This window comes from Triticum aestivum, chromosome 5A (genome assembly GCF_018294505.1).
Source record: "Triticum aestivum cultivar Chinese Spring chromosome 5A, IWGSC CS RefSeq v2.1, whole genome shotgun sequence".
NCBI lineage: Eukaryota > Viridiplantae > Streptophyta > Magnoliopsida > Poales > Poaceae > Triticum > Triticum aestivum.
The window spans coordinates 544,750,118-544,772,001 of NC_057806.1; the positions used below are offsets into that span (position 1 = coordinate 544,750,118).

At 44.6% G+C, this 21,884-nt stretch overlaps 1 protein-coding gene, 1 non-coding gene and 1 pseudogene across 3 annotated transcripts; 2 read left to right on the forward strand and 1 right to left on the reverse strand.

Annotated features, from left to right (window-relative positions):
• The first annotated feature begins 3,048 nt into the window (after positions 1-3,048).
• LOC123104631 (uncharacterized) lies at positions 3,049-5,497 on the forward strand. 2 transcript variants are annotated; one of them, XM_044526507.1, is made up of 5 exons: positions 3,049-3,339; positions 3,814-3,932; positions 4,208-4,265; positions 4,376-4,453; positions 5,128-5,497. In XM_044526507.1, exons 1-5 carry the CDS (start codon positions 3,207-3,209, stop codon positions 5,319-5,321), a joined length of 582 nt encoding a protein of 193 aa, XP_044382442.1. In that variant the 5' UTR covers positions 3,049-3,206; the 3' UTR covers positions 5,322-5,497. The 2 variants fall into 2 exon arrangements, with proteins under 2 accessions (XP_044382442.1, XP_044382443.1); XM_044526508.1 differs by lacking the exon at positions 4,376-4,453.
• Positions 5,498-5,710: 213 nt separating this feature from the next.
• On the reverse strand, positions 5,711-5,783 carry TRNAA-AGC (transfer RNA alanine (anticodon AGC)). Its single transcript has one exon. It is a non-coding gene; the product is annotated as a tRNA-Ala (tRNA).
• Positions 5,784-7,652: 1,869 nt separating this feature from the next.
• On the forward strand, positions 7,653-16,198 carry LOC123104632 (MDIS1-interacting receptor like kinase 2-like; annotated as a pseudogene).
• The last annotated feature ends 5,686 nt before the right edge of the window (positions 16,199-21,884 follow it).

A 21,884-nucleotide genomic window follows, 5' to 3' on the forward strand; every position in this document is an offset into this window, starting at 1 on the left:
GTACGACCAGACCAACCGGGCCACCACCGCCCGAGTACCACATCAAAACAGAAGCCTGACCGGTACTTGGGCGGTGCCTGGCTGGAACAACCGCCCTAGTCTTTGCTGAGCATGTTGGCGGTACCATCGCCCGGAAGCAGTGGTACAACCACTCGATCAAAACTGGTCAGCGCCAAGACCCAGCGGTACAACCGCTCCAGGGAGCGGTACAACCGCTGGGAACCCACAGTAAGCAGTAGGAAAGAAAGGGGAAGAGCTCTCTCTCATAGTTTAGGAAGGCAAGAGAGGGGTGAGGTAAGTGTATGTGAAATGATGCCCCCAACACTTCCCAATGTGGATTCCCTCTTGATAGTACGGGTTCCATATGACCAAAAGAGATAAAAATATGTAGAAAACACCGTCTTCGATCTTTTTCTTTCAGAGAGAATAGCTAACCGAAGAAGGCCTAAAAATCGAAACCTGGAACACTTAGCATAAGGTTAGACCAACAAAGGGTTGTCATCATCATCCAAAACACAAAGTAGGGAAATGTCCTTACAACCTCTTCATCAACACCAAGCACACTAACCAGCTAAGTCGCTTTCATGCTCAAATTTACTAAATTCTTATTATTTTTTATTCAGTTCGACCAAGCATTATATTTATGTTAAAATGTATTCGTTAAAATATTGTTTGTTAAAAAACACTTCTTTTCCTAGGTTAACTAGGGGCTCTTAAAATTTATAGAGTTGTTTTATAATAATTGTTTTCTTCTAAGTCGTTGCAAAGTCTTTTTCTGCCACTCCTTTCTTGACTCGAGTGTATGATCAATAGCCGGATAGCCTGGCTTCTCTCTAAAGCCGCTCGAGTTTAGTTTGCTAAACTAGCCTCAGAGAAACACTCCACCTTCGTGGTAAGGAGGATGAAGCTGAAGGCTGACCTACTTGAAGTTTAGAGATCAGATGTGTCGTATTAAAGCACGATAGAAGCAGAAAAAAATTAGACCAATTTTTGATTGACACCAAAAACTTGATTTAAATTAGGCGTAAAATTTGTATGTGAGTTTTTTGTTTTCTGAGTTTGTGACACTTTTAACCTATTTGTGTGTCTCTGGCATAACTCTCACAGTACAAACGCTGGACATCTTTAAAGCATTGGCAATATCAACGGGAACTGTAGCTAGTGCCGAACCCACCAGAAGCCGAGGTATTACATGGTGTCCTCAGCAAAACATTCTCGGATATTGCTTTATATGCATCGGTTTTGAATTGTGTCTTCGGTCAATAGTTAGGTTGTCTGGCTCCTGTGCTTGCCTCCTACGTTCCGCTTTGTTTGGCTAGGTGTGCAAAGGGAGAACCATTGTGATTGTACTTCCGATTTAACTAGTCAAGTACCTCAGTGGAGCGAACCAATCTGTGGTTGGATGGTTAGAGGGACTGTGGTATCCCCAGTCCATCAGGGTTCAAATCCTGGTGCTCGCATTTATTCTTGGATTTATTTCAGGATTTCTGCCGATGCGCATTTAGTGGGAGGAGACGTTCCCGTCGATGACGAGGTGCCTACGGTGACTTCGTAAATTTCAAGATGATATGCCGGCTCAGTCTTTCGGTGATGCTCATAGGGGTAGGGTGTGCGTGTGCACGTTCATAGGGGTGAGTGTATGCGTGTGTATATGAGCACTTGTGTCTGTACTGATGTTAAAAAAAGTACCTCAGTGGAGAAAGCCAAAAACTGACTGTCACAATGAGCGCACACTAGTCAGCGATCCGATAACTGTGTCAAACTATAGATCTATAGAGGTTACCTCGTGGGTCTTTCATAAAATTGGCCGAAGTGTTAATGGCTTCCTCGGCTTCACTAGTAATTAGCCTCCGAACTTTAAGTTCTATGACTAAGGCCCGTTGGAAGTCATCCAGCTCCGCGCTTCATAAACTCCAGGCGCAGAGCTGAGCCGAACGTTATAGCTATGAGAAGCTGGCTTCGAGAAGTCCCAACGGGTCGTAATGTATTTTTCGAGGAGTTAGCGAAGCTGGGAAATCGGTACTCCAGGAAATCTTCTAAAACGCGGAGTTCACTCAAATTACAAGGAGTGCCACCGCCAAGTCAAGGAAAACGTTTTGATTAGTCTCTCTCCTCCCTTCTTTCCTCGCTCGTGCTTATTCCTCGAACAGAAAGAGGTGTCTCCTACCTTTTTGGGCCGCCAGCCTGCCTCCAAGCCGGCCCAGTGTGGCACTACACAGGCCAACAACGGTTGCCAGCCCAAGGTGACGAGAGAGAAGCTGATTTCGCTGCCGAACGCACATGAATCGCTGCGTGGAGCGAGAAGCCAGGTCGAGAAGCTGAATCTTTGAAGTTGATAGAGTTGGGAGAGGTTCCGAACAGGCCCTAAGTGAAAGTTTCTGCGTAGCATCTACAAAGGGGTAGGCAGGTTGCAAGTGGTGGTGATACAGCAACGCTTAGAAAGAGGTCTCAACTCTCCTTTTCCCAAGCTCCCAATGGCAAGTGGTAGAGCAGCCCTTATAAAATGGTCTCAACTCGGATCCGGCTTGTATGCTCCCTCCTCATGCTCCCATCCGTGCTCCCACCTCATCCTATGGCTGTCTTTTTTCCTTTTTTTTTAATCTAATCATCTCCCCCCTGATTTTAAGGGGGTGGGGCCGGGCCTTATTTTGTTTCAATCAAATCAAGCCACATATGCGGGAGCACGGATGGGCGCACAAGCGGGGAGCAGGCAAGTCTCGTCCGTCTCAACTCTCCTCAACTAGTAAGATGGTACTAAATTTCCCACCACCTGTCATATCCCACATGGGCTCAAAATTAACCAGAAATCATTGTTCATATGGGCCTAAAGCCCGTCTATGATTCAACGAAAGGAACACACACAAAATAATTTTTTTAAAGACACACAAAAAGATTGTTTTTTTTTGAAGATTTTGAATTATGTCTTCGATCAATAGTTAGGTTGTCTGGCTCCCGTGCGCCTCCCTCCTTCCTCCTTCAAAAAGATTGGTAGAACAACACACACGAAAAGGTTGCTAGCAAGAAAAATAAATAAATAAAGAGAAACTTATCCATCCAGCGTCGTCGCCGAGCGGGCCCGGGCCCACTTAGAACACCACCTGCGGAGTCGCTCGTCACTTCGTCGCCGTCTCCGTCTCCGTCGTCTCTCCCCCTTTCCACGCCCCTCCAGAAGCCTGCCGCTGCCGCTCCGATCCAACCGACCCCTCATGGCCTTCGCCAGCTCGCTCCTGCCCGCGCCGGCCTCCGGCGTCCGCGCGAGCCACGCCCCGGAGCTCGCCTTCCCGCCGGTCAACAGGAAGGGCGGCGTCTCGCTGCGGCGCCGGGGAGCCCGGCACGGAGGTATATGTCTACGCTTCAACCAACTCGTGCTCAAACTGTTCTCACTGGAATCGGCCTGAGATTTATACGCTAATTGCTAGGCCGTGGCTTCGTGCTGTCACTATGTGTGCTAAGATTAGTTCTTTCGCCCCTAAAAAAAGATTAGTTCCTTCGCTCTGATTTGAAGTCGGCTTGCCAGTGATGACTTTGCTTCGATGTTAGAATGTTGAGTGCCTCACTAATCCTACTTATACTTCTGCTGGTACCTGAATCCTGCCAATGTAGTAGCCTTCGTTTGCTGCACCCAAGTTAGTGGATTCCTCTTACCAGGGAAAATTGTGGTGATTGTCATCAAACTGAAAACTAACAGCACCTGTAGAGAAAAATTAAGGAACATCCTTATTTTTTATTTATGTTTGAAAGAGGTACGATGCCAGAGCTGGTTGAATTGGGGCCTACCATTTGATGATTGTTTGCGACTTTGTTTGTAACCAGTCAGGGCTGAAGTGAATGAATCTGCAAGTGCTTTAGCGATTGATGCTCTCTCCCAAGTTAAGCATGTTCTACTTCCGATCACTGACCGCAACCCTTACCTTTCAGAAGGCACAAGACAGGTCTGTTTCCTTTTTCAGATTTACTAGTTAGTTTGTGTTTCATTGGTAAAGCATCATATACACTGCATTGATAATTTAGAGGACTCGAAACATTGTGGCCAATTTCCAGGGCAGTTTTATTTTTCCCATTAGTCACACCATAGTTTTATAATCTTCGAATGAAGGATTCTTAGCTGGTCTTTTTTCTTTCATGGAGTGCAACATTTGTTCCTTTTAACTTGAGTTCGGATACACTGGAAATAGTGGCTTACCCATAATGGCTGATGATGTAACAGGCTGCAGCAACAACCACTTCTCTAGCCAAGAAGTATGGAGCAAACATTACAGTAGTTGGTATGATCTCAATTCCTTTATAACATTACCTTTTCTGTGCTTAAGCTATTGCGCATATTCGTTTACATAGCTTAAATTCCGCTGCACTCTAATTCTACTCTTCATTTCAGTTATTGATGATAAGCCAAAGGAGTCATTCCCAGAGCATGATACTCAAATGTCAAGCATTAGATGGCATCTTTCTGAAGGTTAGAACCATTACATTTATTTCTTTTGATTTAACGGTCCTCCCCTTATCAAGTACAGTACATGAGTTTTTGTACACGATAAATTGCATTTGCCTACTAGTTCAATCTTATTATAAGAAATGCGGTTTCATTTTTGGTAAAAATAAGCAAATAACTATATGTAAATTGAACACTTAATCAACAAAGTGGAGCTCCTACTACAACGATAGAAAAGCAATAGTATGATATCACTCCCAATCTGTGGCCAGTGATGAGGTTTTGTATTTTCTTTCGCGTTCTGATTGCCTTCCTGAACTTGTATGGTCTGTAGTTAGTGTTATAACCTTTTGCTTCTTATTTTTCGTTTGTAAGAGAACTTTGATGTTGTAACACCTGGTTTCATTTGATAATGGAACCAGGGATTGTAGTTATCCCCCTGAAGATCTAGAAACATGTTATGATATCAGTCAAATCTACTCGGTGAAGGAGCACTCTGTGTAGCTGTATGGTTCTTACTGTAATATTAAAAACATTGCATACCGTTTTGGGAAAAAGGAAAAGAGTCTAACTACATATTACAGACCCAATATTGAGAAATAACCTCACCAAGGGTTATCAGTGTTTTGTATTGCCGCTTGTTTCCGAGTGATGCCATTTCCGAACAGTCGTGCTGATATATTTGTGCTTCTGTGCAGGTGGATTTACAGAGTTTGGGTTGATGGAGCGCCTTGGAGAAGGAAAGAAGCCAACAGCTATCATCGCAGAGGTCGCAGATGATTTGGAGTTAGACCTGGTCGTCCTTAGCATGGAGGCAATCCACTCAAAGCAAGTCGATGGGAATTTACTGGCTGAGTTCATCCCCTGCCCCATTCTGATGCTTCCCCTCTAATAATGTGCTGAGTTTTCCATCTGCTGCTTTTTGGTTTTTTTTTTGTCAACTATTTCATGGATATGATGATGCACTTCGGGTTAGCTAATTGTTATACCTTGTCGACTCTGCTGTCCTGGTAGATTTGTGATCATGTGAATATTCAAAAGAACAATAAGAGTGGTTCCTTTGTGAAATTTGCTATTCTCTTGCATAATCCTGTCATGTGAATGCATATGCTGGCTTGTTTCTTTAACATATTTTTTGACAGCCGTCTCATTGCATACGCTGTTACTTTGGCTGGAAAAAGATGTGCAATTGTAATAGCAAAATAAAGATTTTGCTGTAAAAAAAAGTGGAGTGCGTTACAAAGAAACAACCAAATGGACTGGGAAAAAGGATAAAGAAAGTGGAGATGCGGGGTATCGATCCCCGTACCTCTCGCATGCTAAGCGAGCGCTCTACCATCTGAGCTACATCCCCTTTGCGCCTGAACCTCAGATTGTAAGTAATCATTGAAGCGTATTACCGCAACAGATGCCGCCACACAAACTACTCCCTCCGTCGACAAGTATTTTGGAACGGAAGGAATACATCGTAAAATTATTCATGCAACTAGAAATTGTCACAGAGAAATCTTTGTCAGCAGCGTCAAAGAAACCGCGACCATTTCCTTTGTGTAGGAAAAGATGAACGCAGAGAGTTAGGCCAACTTTCGTATAAATTTTACGACTTCATCTGCGTTGTGTGCTGTTTACTCGGTGCTCTACTTGTTCAGAGTCAACCCAACGGAAAATCAAAGAAGTACATAATTAGTTTGAACCAGATCTTGTCCAAAGTTAGACCAATTTACGGCTACATTGATCCAGTCAAATTGGTAAAAGTTGCATCAAGTTAATAATAGATCGTCTCTAGCCAACCTTCCCTATAAATTGGCAGCAAGTTTACTGGTACATTACTCCCTGCCAAGTTTGAAGGAGAAAAGTTGGGACCAAGTTAAGAGTGCATTAATTATTAGTTCTACCACATTCTTGAGATGAATTTGAGACAAGTAATGTTGGCCCAGACGACTCTGAAGTTGTTGTTGTGCTATGGAGGCGCATGTGCCTGCGCGAATTCTCTTATTTTCGATCGTTGTGGGTGTGGTTGCTAATCCAGGGATCAACGTTGTGTTGTTTGTCTTCTTGATATTGTATCGTCCGCAAGGCAATGCACGCGCTGCTTGACCCTTCTTTTGTGAATAATAATGAAACACCTCTCCATGGTGTAGAAAAACAGGCAATTCTAGCCACCATCACATGGCGATTCCCTCAAACTTGTGATGTAGAGTTCCACTGAGTGCCAACCACACCATGGCCCAAGCCACCATTATGGTTTTGTGGTCAACGATATTGCTCTCCCGCGTATGAAATTGTAAATTACTCCCTATGTTTTGAATTATAAGATGTTCTGTGTTTTTTTTTGAATCGGATGTATATAGATGTATTTTGATGTGTTTGTTCATAGTGTATACATGTAGTTCATATCAAAATATTCAAAACATCTTATAAGCCGGAACGGAGGAAGAACCTCCGAGGGGTAGGAATGCCCTTTTGCTTGGTAATACTAGGCTACAAACTTGAAAAATATTTTAGGTAATAAAATAGGGTAAATGATCAAGATGGTAAAGTAAAGATGGGTGTTTGATCAATTGAAAAGTAAAGAAGGACATATGATCAAGAATCAAACCAAAACTGAAAAATGCGTTTCGCATCTTGCGCTGTAGTGAGCATGGGTAAAGAAAATACAATATTTTGACGTGTCAACAAAATGTACGTGTGCATGTAATTTGTGTGCCTATATTTTTTCTGTATATAATACTCTCTTTGTTCACAAATATAAGATGTTCTAGGTTTTTTGTGAATCGGATGTTCATAGACACAAATGTATTTGTTCACTCATTTCAGTTCATATGTAGGTTATATTAAAATATTTAAAACATCTTATATTTGTGAATGGAGGGAGTACATGTCCTGGGTACAAAAAAAATGTATATGGATCTGAAAATAGCAAAGCTACATCTTGCTATTATAAATCTACAAATTTGGTTTTTAGTCTGCAAGTTAAAGTACTCCCTGTATCTATTAAAAAAATTACATATATGTATATCTATATTCACATGTGAATTTTTCATAACTTAAAAGTTTTATGAAAGAAATTACTAAATATAATTATGGATTCTCACTTTATCCCGAACTTCAAATCGGCGCACTTCAATAAAAATAAACACAGGCCTAAAAAAACACAAGGCGATAAAATAAATCGCCCATTGGGGATGTGGGGCCAACCGCGGTTAATCGGGCCAACCGCGGTTAATCGGGCCACTTTCCCCTCCCCTTCTGTCCCAACCCGCCGCCTCTTCCTCCATGTTCCGGCATGTCGCCGGCCATCTTCCCCACCGCACCCACGTCCTCACCCGACTCCATCTGCCGCCAGGATCCGCACGTTTGGAGATGGCTCGCCGCAAGACGAGACTAGTCGTCGTGATGGCACGGAAGCGGCGCGGCCTCAGGTGGGAGGAGGGGGCGCCCCTCTGCCGCTCCTCACCGGCGGCACTGGTGGCTGCATTTCGCCGCTAGGTGACCTTCTCCTCACACCTATTGGTTGCCGCAGCAAGTTTAAGTGATTCCAGCGGCCTGGTCAATCTACGGCCATTTTGGTGAGTCTCTTCAGTTAGTGAATTAGCCGGTTAGTACTAGTACGTATCTGATAGAAGAACTATTCAGAGGGGTTTCTAAAATTTTGAGCTAGTAGATATCAGGCGAGGATTATTGTTGCCAGGACGGGAATGCATCGAGTTCTAACAAAACAATGAAGGCCACAAAGTGAAAGTCCATGTAAATCACCACAAATCAATCATATATGCAACAATCAGATAATTTTGTAGGCCTTAGTAACAAGATAAAGACCTACTGTTGGTACTTTGAATGGGATTGCTTACTCTCTCCTCTTAGTAATGCTCTATAGGATGAAAAGGAGGCACAGTCACTACCTCTGGAAGTCAGTTCAAACCACCTTCTGCCATAGCCCAACTAATGACACTTCTAGATGCACATTTCCTCTGTTTGAACAGCATTAAGTGGTATTCACCATCAGCATAGCTAGCCGTGGAAGAAATGGCATTTTCAGTGTCCATGTCAAACACAAAAAGTTACCACAAAAAGAGAGACAGTTAAGTTCACTTGACCTGTTGACGCGCCAATTTATCCAAGAAAACCAAGTAATAGCTCATGTTCACATGACAAGCACGATATTTTCTGTTTCCGTTGAACGGGCTGAAAGCATGCACGAGCACACTCATGACAGAGAACCAGGCGCAATTATCTGAAACCGAGAGCCTTAGACCAGTAAACCGGATTTTTTGTCGCACATCGATCAACGTCGTCCCTATGCGGTTCCGTGTGGAAATTATGTAGCCAGGATGGAGTCAAGGTCTTCGCTGCCATGCCAATGAGAAGTAGCTGGACTTAAGTGGAGTCAAGGTCTTCGATGCAGAGGAGAATTAGCCGGACTTGGGTGGAGTCAAGGTCTTCGGCGCAGATGAGAAGCAAATGCGAAGGTGTGTGAGGCTGCTGTAAATGTGTTTATAAAACCCTGGACCACAAAGCAGCTGGGCAAACCCATCTCAGCTGGAGCTCACACACAGTGACACTAACACAGCTACTGGTAACACCAAGCAGAAATGGCCGGCCCACGCATTCTGCTCTCCGGACAGCAACCAGAGGTGCACCATTCTCTAAATGTCTTTCAACCATCACGCCTTTTCGCTTGTGTGCGTCAGACTTACGGGAGTAGTACATCCAGTTTATGTGATCTTTTTCCATCTATGCATGCAGCCATAGTACATATATAGCCAGTGAGATCGACCATGGTGAACTCCACGGTGCCCCCACCGCTGCCGCTTCGCCTGATTCTCTCGCTTGCCCTGCTACTGCTGCTTCTCCTTACTTCCAAGCAAGCCGAGGGCCGCACCACACACCGAGGCACTTCGCTGAGGGCCCAAGCCGCGGCACTTCTCCACTGGAAATCATCTGTCAAGTACTCCTCGAAGCACCAGCTAGGAACCTGGAGAGACGACGGCATGTACCCATGCAACTGGACCGGCATCACCTGCGTCCTGCGGCGACACCCGGTCACGCGGAGGAACCATGGTGAAGGTCATCAGAGGAATTGCCCTTGGCGGTGCCGGTGTTGTAGGGCAGCTGGACGCCCTGAAATTCCAGTCGCTCCCTTACCTCATCAACCTCGACCTCAGCGACAATCATCATCTCTCTGGTGCCATCCCACCTGCCATCGGTTCTCTTTCCATGCTTTCCACCCTCAACTTCTCTGGTGATCAGCTTAGTGGGCACATACCTGCAACAATCTGCAACCTTGGGAGGCTTGCACATCTGGACCTCTCCAGCAACAATCTCGCTGGCCAAATCCCTCCTGCCTTCGGTAATCTCTCAAGACTTGCTTTTCTCTATCTACCTGGCAATAGGCTCTCAGGTAGCGTCCCATGGAACCTAGGATAGCTTCAGAACATGAGAGAGATGGATTTGAGCTGGAATATCCTTTCTGGCCAAATACCTTCCTCCTTTGCAAACCTGAGGAACCTCAACGCTCTTGGTCTTTCTGATAATCGTCTGTCAGGACCCATACCTGAAGAGCTAGGACAAGTCCAAACCCTACAAGTGCTATACTTGCAAAAAAACAGGCTGAACGGTGCTATTCCGCCCTCCCTTGGAAACCTCACAATGCTCACATTCTTGTACCTATATCGGAACCAGCACACTGGTCAGATCCCGGTAGAGCTAGGGACGCTCTCGAGCTTGATTGAATTTGATTTGTCAGAGAACCATTTGACCGGCACTGTTCCCTTTTGTGTTGCTGGAAATCTTACTTCACTGGCCTATTTTTCTCTTTGGGGTAACCACATAACCAAATCCATCCCTCATGAGTTCGGAAATCTCGTGAATCTAGAAATCCTTGACCTCTCTGAAAATTTCATAGTTGGACCAGGGCCGTCAAGTATTGGGAACATGTCTTCACTTAGACAAATAGTAATACATACCAATAATCTCTCAGGAGAAATGCCGAATGAGCTTGGAAATTTGGCATACTTGGAATCACTGTCATCCCACGAAAACCAATTGTCCGGCCCAATCCCTCAAAGTTTTGGAAAATTGGCGAGCATGACAGAAATGCGACTATTCACCAATCAGCTCTCTGGCCCTTTGCCTTTGACACTCTCCAACCTTACCAATTTGGTCCTGGTTTTGCTGGCTGACAACCAGCTGACAGGACACTTGCCAGAGTTGTGCCAAAGTAAAAAGCTACAAGATTTCCAAATTTTTGATAATAATCTGGATGGTCCTGTCCCAAAAGGTTTGAGGGATTGCAGTTCACTAATATCCCTTGGAATTGACAAAAATCAGATCGAGGGAGACATAACTAAATCATTTGGGGTGTATCCGCATCTCAATGACATTAGTTTATCTTCAAACAAATTTGTAGGGCGGCTCTCGCCAAAATGGGGCTTGTGTCAAAACTTGACAAGTGTTGATTTTGGACACAACATGATAGAAGGCAGTATACCATCTGATCTTGGGGAGCTAAAAAATCTTGCAATTCTCGATATGCGTTTCAATAGGTTGACTAGTGAAATACCATCGGAAATTGGCAAGTTAAGCAGCCTCTATTTTGTCTCAACATAGCCGGTCCCAAGCCCGGGTAAAGGAGGAGGGTTGTGATAGGCTTGGCGAGCCAACGTAAAAACTCAGCCACTCTTATGGAGATGAAACCCAAAAGATTTTCGTTGGGGCGTAACCCTCTCAGCGACGCGCCACATCGGAACCCGGGTGTGGTGGAAAATGGGCAAGGGCCGGGCCGTCACCCCCCAAGTGGCGCGCCGTATCTTGATCCGGATACGGTGGCAAGTGAGCGAGGATCGGGTCGTCGCATCCTTAGTGGCGCGCTACATCGGCGCCCGGATGTAGTGGAAAATGAGCAAGGGTCTTCGCATTTGACTCGACGAGTGCGAAGGGTAAGGAAGCTAGCCGAGCCTAGGAGGATTCGCTTAGGTAGCTGGAACGTAGGGTCTCTGACAGGGAAGCTTCGGGAGCTAGTTGATGCAGCAGTGAGGAGAGGTGTTGATATCCTTTGCGTCCAAGAAACTAAATGGAGAGGACAGAAGGCGAAGGAGGTGGAGGATACCGGCTTCAAGCTGTGGTACACGGGGACGGCTGCAAACAGAAATAGCGTAGGCATCTTGATCAACAAGAGCCTCAAGTATGGAGTGGTAGACGTCAGGAGACGTGGGGACCGGATTATCCTGGTCAAGCTGGTAGCTGAGGACTTGGTTCTCAATGTTATCAGCGCATATGCCCCGCAAGTAGGCCACAATGAGAACACCAAGAGGGAGTTCTGGGAAGGCTTGGAAGACATGGTTAGGAGTGTACCGATTGGTGAGAAGCTCTTCATAGGAGGAGACCTCAATGGCCACGTGGGTACATCTAACACAGGTTTTGAAGGGGCGCATGGGGGCTTTGGCTATGGCATCAGGAATCAAGAAGGAGAAGATGTCTTAAGCTTTGCTCTAGCCTACAACATGATTGTAGCTAACACCCTCTTTAGAAAGAGAGAATCACATCTGGTGACTTTTAGTAGTGGCCAACACTCTAGCCAGATTGATTTCATCCTCTCGAGAAGAGAAGATAGGCGTGCGTGCCTAGACTGTAAGGTGATACCTGGGGAGAGTGTTGTACCCCAGCATAAGCCGGTGGTTGCTGACTTCCGCTTTCGGATTCGTGTCCAGCGGGATAAGCGTGCCAAGGTCGCTAGAACGAAGTGGTGGAAGCTCAAGGGGGAGGTAGCTCAGGTGTTCAAGGAGAGGGTATTTAAGGAGGGCCCTTGGGAGGAAGGAGGGGATGCGGACAATGTGTGGATGAAGATGGCGACTTGCATTCGTAAGGTGGCCTCGGAGGAGTTTGGAGTGTCCAGGGGAAGGAGAAGCGAAGATAACGATACCTGGTGGTGGAATGATGATGTCCAGAAGGCGCTTAAAGAGAAGAAAGATTGCTTCAGACGCCTATACCTGGATAGGAGTGCAGACAACATAAAGAAGTACAAGATGGCGAAGAAGGCCGCAAAGCGAGCTGTTGGTGAAGCAAGGGGTCGGGCATATGAGGACCTCTACCAACGGTTAGGCACGAAGGAAGGTGAAAGGGACATCTATAAGATGGCTAAGATCCGGGAGAGGAAGATGAGGGATATTGGCCAAGTCAAATGCATCAAGGACGGAGCAGGCCAACTCTTGGTGAAGGACGAAGAGATTAAGCATAGATGGCGGGAGTACTTCGACAAGCTGTTCAATGGGGAGAATGAGAGTTCTACCATTGAACTGAATGACTCCTTTGATGAGACCAGCATGCGTTTTGTGCGGCGCATCCAGGAGTCTGAGGTGAAGGAGGCTTTAAAAAGGATGAAAGGAGGCAAGGCGATGGGCCCTGATTGTATCCCCATTGAGGTGTGGAAAGGTCTCGGGGACGTAGCGGTAGTATGGCTAACCAAGCTTTTCAACCTCATTTTTCGGGCAAACAAGATGCCAGAAGAATGGAGACGGAGTATATTAGTACCAATCTTCAAGAACAAGGGGGATGTTCAGAGTTGTACTAATTACCGTGGAATTAAGCTGATGAGCCATACAATGAAGCTATGGGAGAGAGTCATTGAGCACCGCTTAAGAAGAATGACAAGCGTGACCAAAAATCAGTTTGGTTTCATGCCTGGGAGGTTGACCATGGAAGCCATTTTCTTGGTACGACAACTTATGAAGAGATATAGGGAGCATAAGAAGGACTTGCATATGGTGTTCATTGACTTGGAGAAGGCCTATGATAAGATACCGCGGAATGTCATGTAGTGGGCCTTGGAGAAACACAAAGTCCCAGCAAAGTACATTACCCTCATCAAGGATATGTACAATAATGTTGTGACAAGTGTTCGAACAAGTGATGTCGACACCGATGACTTCCCGATTAAGATAGGACTGCATCAGGGGTCAGCTTTGAGCCCTTATCTTTTTGCATTGGTGATGGATGAGGTCACAAGGGGTATACAAGGAGATATCCCATGGTGTATGCTCTTTGCGGATGATGTGGTGCTAGTTGACGATAGTCGGATGGGGGTAAATAGGAAGTTAGAGTTATGGAGACAAACCTTGGAATCGAAAGGGTTTAGGCTTAGTAGAACTAAAACCGAGTACATGATGTGCGGTTTCAGTACTACTAGCTGTGAGGAGGAGGAGGTTAGCCTTGATGGCCAGGTGGTACCTCGGAAGGACACCTTTCGGTATTTGGGGTCAATGTTGCAGGAGGATGGGGGTATTGATGAAGATGTGAACCATCGAATCAAAGCCGGATGGATGAAGTGGCGCCAAGCTTCTGGCATTCTCTGTGACAAGAGAGTGCCACAAAAGTTAAAAGGCAAGTTCTACAGGACGGCGGTTCGACCCGCAATGTTGTATGGCGCGGAGTGTTGGCCGACTAAAAGGCGACATGTTCAACAGTTAGGTGTGACGGAGATGCGTATGTTGAGATGGATGTGTGGCCACACGAGGAAGGATCGAGTCCGGAATGATGATATACGAGATAGAGTTGGGGTAGCACCAATTGAGGAGAAGCTTGTCCAACATCGTTTGAGATGGTTTGGGCATATTCAGCGCAGGCCTCCAGAAGCTCCAGTGCATAGCGGACGGCTAAAGCGTGCGGAGAATGTCAAGAGAGGGCGGGGTCGACCGATTTTGACATGGGAGGAGTCCGTTAAGAGAGACCTGAAGGATTGGAGTATCGACAAAGAGCTAGCTATGGACAGGGGTGCGTGGAAGCTTGCTATCCATGTGCCAGAGCCATGAGTTGGTTGCGAGATCTTATGGGTTTCACCTCTAGCCTACCCCAACTTGTTTGGGACTAAAGGCTTTGTTGTTATTGTTGTTGTTGTTGAAGCAGCCTCTATTGGATGGATCTAGGAAGCAATCGACTATCTGGCGAGATCCCTAAGCAAATCGGCCAACTTAGTAATCTTGAGATTCTTGATTTCTCAAGCAACCAGTTAAGTGGTAAAATACCAGAAGAGATCGGTAATTGTTTGAAACTGCAGTCATTACATATGAATAACAACAGCCTTAGTGAAAGTCTTCCTGGTAGTTTGGGCCATTTAGCTTCCCTTCAAAGCATGCTTGATCTTAGTATGAATAGTCTCAGTGGACCGATACCATCGGAACTCAGCAAACTTGAGATGCTGATGTTTGTGAACTTCTCACACAATCAATTCAGTGGTGGCATCCCCATCTCCATCGCAAGCATGCAAAGCATAACAGTATTTGATGTATCATACAACTTCCTAGAAGGCTCTGTCCCAAATGGTATTCACAATGCATCAGCTGAATGGTTTCTCCACAACAAAGGCCTCTGTGGAAACCTTGTTGGCCTGTCTCCTTGTGATTTGCAACTTGCAGATCATAGTCGGAAACATCAAAAGATTATACTACCAGTGGGTCTTCCTATGTTTGTCGCTACTATTTCGATAGTAGCAGGTGTAGTTGCCCTTTTGATCTGTCGCAAGAAAGCATCTAAAAGTACTGATGATGTGAGCAAAGGGGGTGTTTTCTCTGTATGGAGCTTTGATGGCAGAATGGCATTTGAGGATATTATGAATGCAACTGAAAATTTTGATGAGAAGCACTGCGTTGGAGAAGGATCATACGGTAGTGTTTATAAGGCAGAACTTCAAGATGAACAAGTGGTTTCTGTAAAGAAACTCCATGCAGGCGATGAGGAGGCACATGATGAAGAAATATTCCAGCATGAGATTGAAATGTTAACAAAAGTTCGCCAACACAGCATCGTCAAGTTGTATGGCTATTGTTCTCATCCACGGTACAGGTTCCTTGTATGCCAATTCATAGAGAGAGGAAATCTAGCTTCTATCTTAAGCAATGAAGAACTAGCATCCCAGTTCCACTGGGAAAGGAGGATAGCTCTAATAAGAGATGTGGCTCAAGCCATCACTTATCTCCATCATGATGTTCACCCACCCATAATTCATAGGGACATCACAAGCAGAAACATCTTATTAGATGCTGACTACAAGGCATTTGTCTCGGATTTTGGTATTGCAAGAATGTTAAAACCCGATTCTTCGAATTGGAGCGCACTAGCGGGGACCTATGGCTACATTGCACCTGGTATGTTTATTCGGTACAATACTGTATTCTCTAGTAAGTTGTGTTCGATAGAATGCACTGATGCATACGCCTAACTAACCCTATTCTGCTGTGTTGGATGCAGAATGTTCATACACTTCTCTAGTCACGGAGAAATGTGATGTATATAGCTTTGGTGTTGTGGTGCTTGAGGTGTTGATGGGCAAACATCCAGGAGACGTGCAAAATTTTCTTTCTTCACTTGGTGATGACCAGTTGCATCTGGAAGAAATTTTGGACAAACAACTTCCAAAACCCGAAGCTGAGGAGGCAGAAGACTTGAGACGGTGTATATTTGTGGCGTTTGAGTGCCTAATTCCTTCCCCCAAAGAAAGGCCAACTATGCTGAAAGTTTATCGAGATCTTTCAATCTGAAGTTATTACGTATGGAGTACTTGTTAAATGCTTGCAGATGTATCATTTTAGTCTTGTTCGGTTCAGAACAAACTTGGACTACTTTAGCTGTCCAAGCATCTATCTGCAAACCAAATAAATAGTGTTATATCTGTTGGGCATCATAGAATATATGGGTCACAATATTGCACTGTATAATTGTTCTTCCGGTGATCATACAGATCATGGATCAACCTTACGATCGTATTTGGAAGGAGGCTTGAAGTGATGATACTTGTCTCATTATGTTCTCTCTTAACTTCTGTTAGCCCCTAACCTTCCTTCATTTTTACCACTGCTAACTATGTGGGATCTTTAAAAATTGAGTTGGAAATTCTAAGATGCACTTGGTATGTAAGAAAATGAGGGCGGGGTGAACCAATTAATTTCAAAGAATATTGCCATCCTGTTGTGCCTCAAGATAGGCAGACAAGTATCGATGGACTGCAAATGAGTGGATAGCATGGTGGACCAGGATGAGGTCAGTGGAGATGTCACTTAATCGTCCTTGAATAAACTAGAATGTTACAGTGTCTCTTAATCCTTCTTACTATTCAGTGGTAACACTGAAATACTGGCAATATCACTAACTTCTAGTCTGAACTTTTATTGCCCTAGTATCACGTAAGATACATACCGGGAGGAACCCAGCCTCCTCATAGTTTAGCGCTTCCTGGCCGTCGGATCTGGTCCTTGATGTGTTCTCATCCGCCTGATCACGAGATGAGCAGATATAGTCCGTTAGATCGAGGCGAGTCACTGTAGATCGAAACAGTGTCAAAACTTCGTGCCACCGCTTGTAATTATCAGATCTCACCGAGGGCAAAGCTGGGATTTTTCATGGGCCCGCGGAAACGTGTTGGTGGCTGATTGGCCTGCGGGTCGATGAGGCGAGGGGGAGCGACCAATCCCCAACTCGACCTCCCTCGATCTCCCGTACACCCTACCATCGTGGGACGCAGCTCCTCTGACGTACGGCGCACTCGCTGACGTGTGGACCCGGACCCACGCGTCAGTGGCCCAACGTCAGGTGGCCGTACGTCAGGGGATCAGGATCCACCATCGTGCCGCTGCCGTCGCTGCCGCTCGCATCGGCCCCCGTCCCGGACCTCACGCTGCCCGGCGCCTCCTCCCCGCGCCGATGACCTCCCCTTGCTCCGCCTCTTCTTCCTGTCCGGCTAGAACCACGGCGCACGGCCTCTCACGCTCGCTCGCGACCCTCAGCCATGGCTACGGTTTCAGCCTAGGCAGCGCCTTCGCCGCCGGCGCGGCTCCGGTGGATTCTGACGGCTCCTCTCCGTCTCCTCCCTCGCCCCCACGCGTGGTTCTGCTTCCCACTGGCCACGAGGTGCAGCCTTGCAGGGGCGCATTGGGCTGGGCCTCCTCTGCTTCCGGTGAGTTCACCCTCCTCCTTTCCGATCCGCTCTGGCTCTCACCCTCTCCTCTTCTTCCTTTTCTCTCAGATTTGGTGCAGCAGATGCTGTGGGGTTCAGTGCTTTATAGATATGTCTCTGTACATTGGCATGATATCTAAGACAAGTCTGAGGCCATAGGATTGTCATCATGTGTGTTATTTAGTTATACAAAATGTCTTATGCTGTCTATTTCTACTTTGCATTGTTTGCCTAATCTGCTAATTGTTCGGTGATGTGTAGGTGAACAGTTCACTGAGATTGTTGGAAGTCCTTGTTACAGGCTCCAGATGTGTACATTGGCATGATATCTAAGAGAAACTATGGCCAAGAGGTTGATGTTTGGAGTGCAGGAGTGATTCTTTACATCCTTCTTTGTGGTGTCCCTCCATTCTGGGCAGGTCAGTTTTGTACCTGGAAATGGTCAATTGTTTTGGTGGCATCAGTCAACTACATTAAACATGCATGGATACTAAAAGTGGACAGTGCTGCTTCTAAACGGATGTTGCCATTGACAAGGTTACTAATATAACTTGGTGTCATCGCAGGCTGTGTAGTTTACACTCTACATCAGTTTATCTAGCTATTTATAGCTCACTCTGATCTAATTAGATAAATCTTGAACATAAGCCATCTACTGTTGATGTTCTGATGCACAAGGCATGACCTAATCAGATAAATCTTAAACATAAGCCTCCTACTGTTGATGTCCCGTTGGACAAGGCAGAATCCTTCTTTCATCTTATATTTCTTCGCAAATGCCACCCACCCCTTGGTAATGGACTTCAGTTCGCTCAACCGCCGAACCTTTAACCTGACATCAAAGTCAAATGGCTTCGCTTCACCCTCTAGCTGAAGGCAGATGGGTCTTTTTCTTTCTTTTGCGTGTGGGAAACTACACACCTTAGTATATTCCTTGCACAAGACCTACTCATAAAAGCACAAATTCACAGATTCAGATCAATGGTTGATTCAAAGGAAATAGTCCATATACTTCTAAGAGGTAGTGCAATTTTTTAGACGAGCAATCAGCACCGCGCTGCAATGCAATGCAAAAGTCGGTCTTGAAATTTCATTGCAAAATCAACCACAAATAATCTTTCTCTAAATTATCTATCCAGGTCGTCGGCACATCTTATAACTCCACTGGATCTTTTTGTTAACAAGCAGCTAGACCCAAGGTACTAATGTCCAATTGCTCGATCATTTTGATATTTAGTCTCTCAAGAGTTCTTTTCATAGTTTATTATTCTTCAAGTTCCACTTTCATCTTACTCAGTCGTGTCCAAATGACTTTTCTATAAATTATTCTAAAACAAGGTGTGTTGCTGCTATGCTCCGATGTATACCTACGTGGTTTTTGCTTCTTATTTTTCGAGCGTGTGTGTATGATGATGTTGGTTTGTTGACATGGCGCGTGGTCCGGTTGCGGCTCATGCTCAAGGCATGGTGTTGGGTTGGTAGGTGGTCGTGGGCGTGGCCGCAGGCGGTCTGCTGGTCGTCATGGACGAGCCACTGGCCGTGGAGGTTCTAATATAGGGCGTGCTCCTGTTTCTGATCATGTCGCTGCTTGCCGGGTGCCTGCCGCTGGATATGAGCCTCGTGACAGGCGTAGGGGTGTGAGTTGGTGCGTGCCTGCTGCTGGAGCTGAGCCTATCGCCAGGCGCAGGCGTGGCGCTCGGCAGGTGCCTGCTGCTGGGCATGGCGCCATACCTCGCTCAAGTGGTAGGGGTGTTCGTGGCCGTGTCCCTGGTCGTGGTGCTGATCCTGGGCATGCAGCCGCTGCTATACATGTGCATGTCCTTGGTCGTCCTGCTGATCCTGGGCACGACGCCGCTTCTGTGCATAGAAAATTCATTTCTGCTGTCAACCATCTTGGAATTGACAGTAAGAACTTACCAGTACCTCCCTTCTCTGTTTCTACCTTTTTCTGGAGTAACTTTGTTACTCACTATTCTTTCATGTTTATGCAAAAGGTGTGCCGAAAAGGATACTTGAGCTCATGAATGTTGAGAAACTCACTAGGGAAGATGTTGCAAGTCATCAACACGCAAGCCACTTAATTAACTTTCTTGTAGTTATCATCAGTGCGTTCCATACTTGCCGAGCTTTATATGTACTGCAGCCAGCAGCTAGGCATTCAGAGATAATACTTAGAAAAAGTTATAACTAAGAGTTAACTTTTGCTGTGTGTGGCTCTACGCATTATATATTCTGCAACTTCTATTATGTTTTTTTTTTTTGAGAAAACGCAAGGGACCTTTGCGTTTCATTTCATTGAGAAGGGAGTGGAAATGATACATGTTTCTAGCAACAAGAAAAAGTGACATGCCATATCTATGGATCTTACTCCATGGGGGTTTCACAAGGAAATGAGTTTCTTGCATTCTCATGTTAAAAAGAATTATAAAGAAACCAAGCAGAATATGATGTCAAAGTTTTAAGTTATTATTGGGTTCGTCCACCAATGAAGGTTTGCCGAAAGTTATCAACTTCTGCTTTGTATCATGCATTTCTGTTTGTGCAAGAAATCCAATTGGAATTTGTCTGTTGTCGTTCGCATGTACTTTCTTTTGTTGCTTATATATATATCAACCACTTACTTATATTGTCTCTAAATCATTTTCGACGACTCAGGTTGACCACACTATTGTGATATTCTTGGCCAGGGTCACTTTATATCATGTTGGACCATCTTGAAATTCGTAGAGACTTTTATCGTCGAAGGATGTACTCACAGAACAAAATGAGTGGACTGTGCTTTTCTACACTTTTGTCCATAGCAGTGGGATATGTTTTCTGCAGTGCACGGCTACACTCTAATGTATGTTTCCTGCACTGTGCGGCTACCCTCTAATGCACTACTCAACCTTTAGTCTCTTTTTGTACAAATGACTTGATCTAATTATTATGAATGACCTGTGAGTGTGTTGCTTTCTATATAAATGACTTGCTCTATTTCTGATCTATCAGACTCTGTGTTTTTGGTCTATTCGTTTTTGCCAAACTTATGAGTCGAGCTTTGAGCTACTCTGAAATTTCTTGGATCTGTTCAGGTCGCGATGGCTGGCGAAGAGATCTAGGTTCATGGCTCGCTAGGTTCAGCCGTTCCACTAACAGCTGTCTCCGAGCACTTGCACAGGTCAGCTGATATACGTCACATCCCCTCTCTGGCTTTACTGGATGCTGCAAATATATGATCAGTGTGAATCTGCAATTTTTATAATCAAAGGAAGTACTCACAGATGTAAACACTAATATAGGGTTTGTAGATGCTTACAGATAGCAGTAAATAAGTAGTACAGTGTGATGATTTAAACTCTGTTTTTATATGACCTTCATATAGTTAATTGATGTGTTGTCACTATTGCTGCTGCATGATTTGTTCAGAGAAACTTACTGAATGATAACCAGACTCACCTTTGCATCTGTTTTTGTCGGAAAAACTTGAATTGTTTTCTGAACTTGCACGAAATATGTTCATGTTTGTGTTCCAATTGGAAGCAATATTTTTTTGGTAACTGCTATTTGATTCCAGATTATCTGTGTTTTTAAGTAGTACATGTTCATGCTTGCATATCAGTGGGAGGCCAAAAAAATTTCTGTTAAAGTACTGCAAGATAACCAGACTCACCTTTGCATATACATTTTGTTCAAAAAAATGAATCATGCACCGGACTTGCACTAATTATGTTCATGTTTCTGTTTCCGTGGGAAGCAAAATTCATTTCTGTTAAATTAATGCAAGGTAACCAGACCCACCTTTGCATATATATTTTAGTTGAAAGACAATTGAACCATATATGCTGGGTGCCGATAAAGTTATCTATTGGTTCCTTCTGTTGCTTTATTCAGCTTCTATTGGTTGTGTTTCTCACTAAAACTAACTTATGTTGAGTTTCTATTGGTTGTGTCTCTTTCCAGGTTGAGTTGAGCATATGTATACCTACCTTAGTCGGTGAGGTTTCTCTACCTTCACTCTGTGACTCATTGATTTCTTTTCTAGGCTTTTACTATATAACGTGTCTTTACTATTGTTGCATGTCTCTAATTGTTTATGTTGCTGAAAGCACAACCGCTAATACTATGTTGTTGATAGATAGAAGATTTTAGAAGCGCATTGTTTTAGAATTAAGAACTTTATGTCTCTGATATGGAAGTATGTACTCGCTTCATTTCTTTTTAGTCCACATATAAGGTTTGGTCAAAGTCAAGCTTTGTGCAGTTTGACTAATTTTATATTAAAAAATATAAACATTCACAATATGAAATCAATATTATCAGATGCACCATGAGACGTATTTTCATACTTTATAGTTTTAGTATTGTAGATGTTCGTATTTTTTATATAAATTTGGTCAAACTTTGTGTAGTTTGACTTTTACCAAATCTTATATGTGGAGTAAAAAGAAACGGAGGGAGTATTATGTTGTTGTTGCCAAGATCTAGCATTCTAATTGTTGATCATTTTCTAGAAAATAAGATCCCATGGTT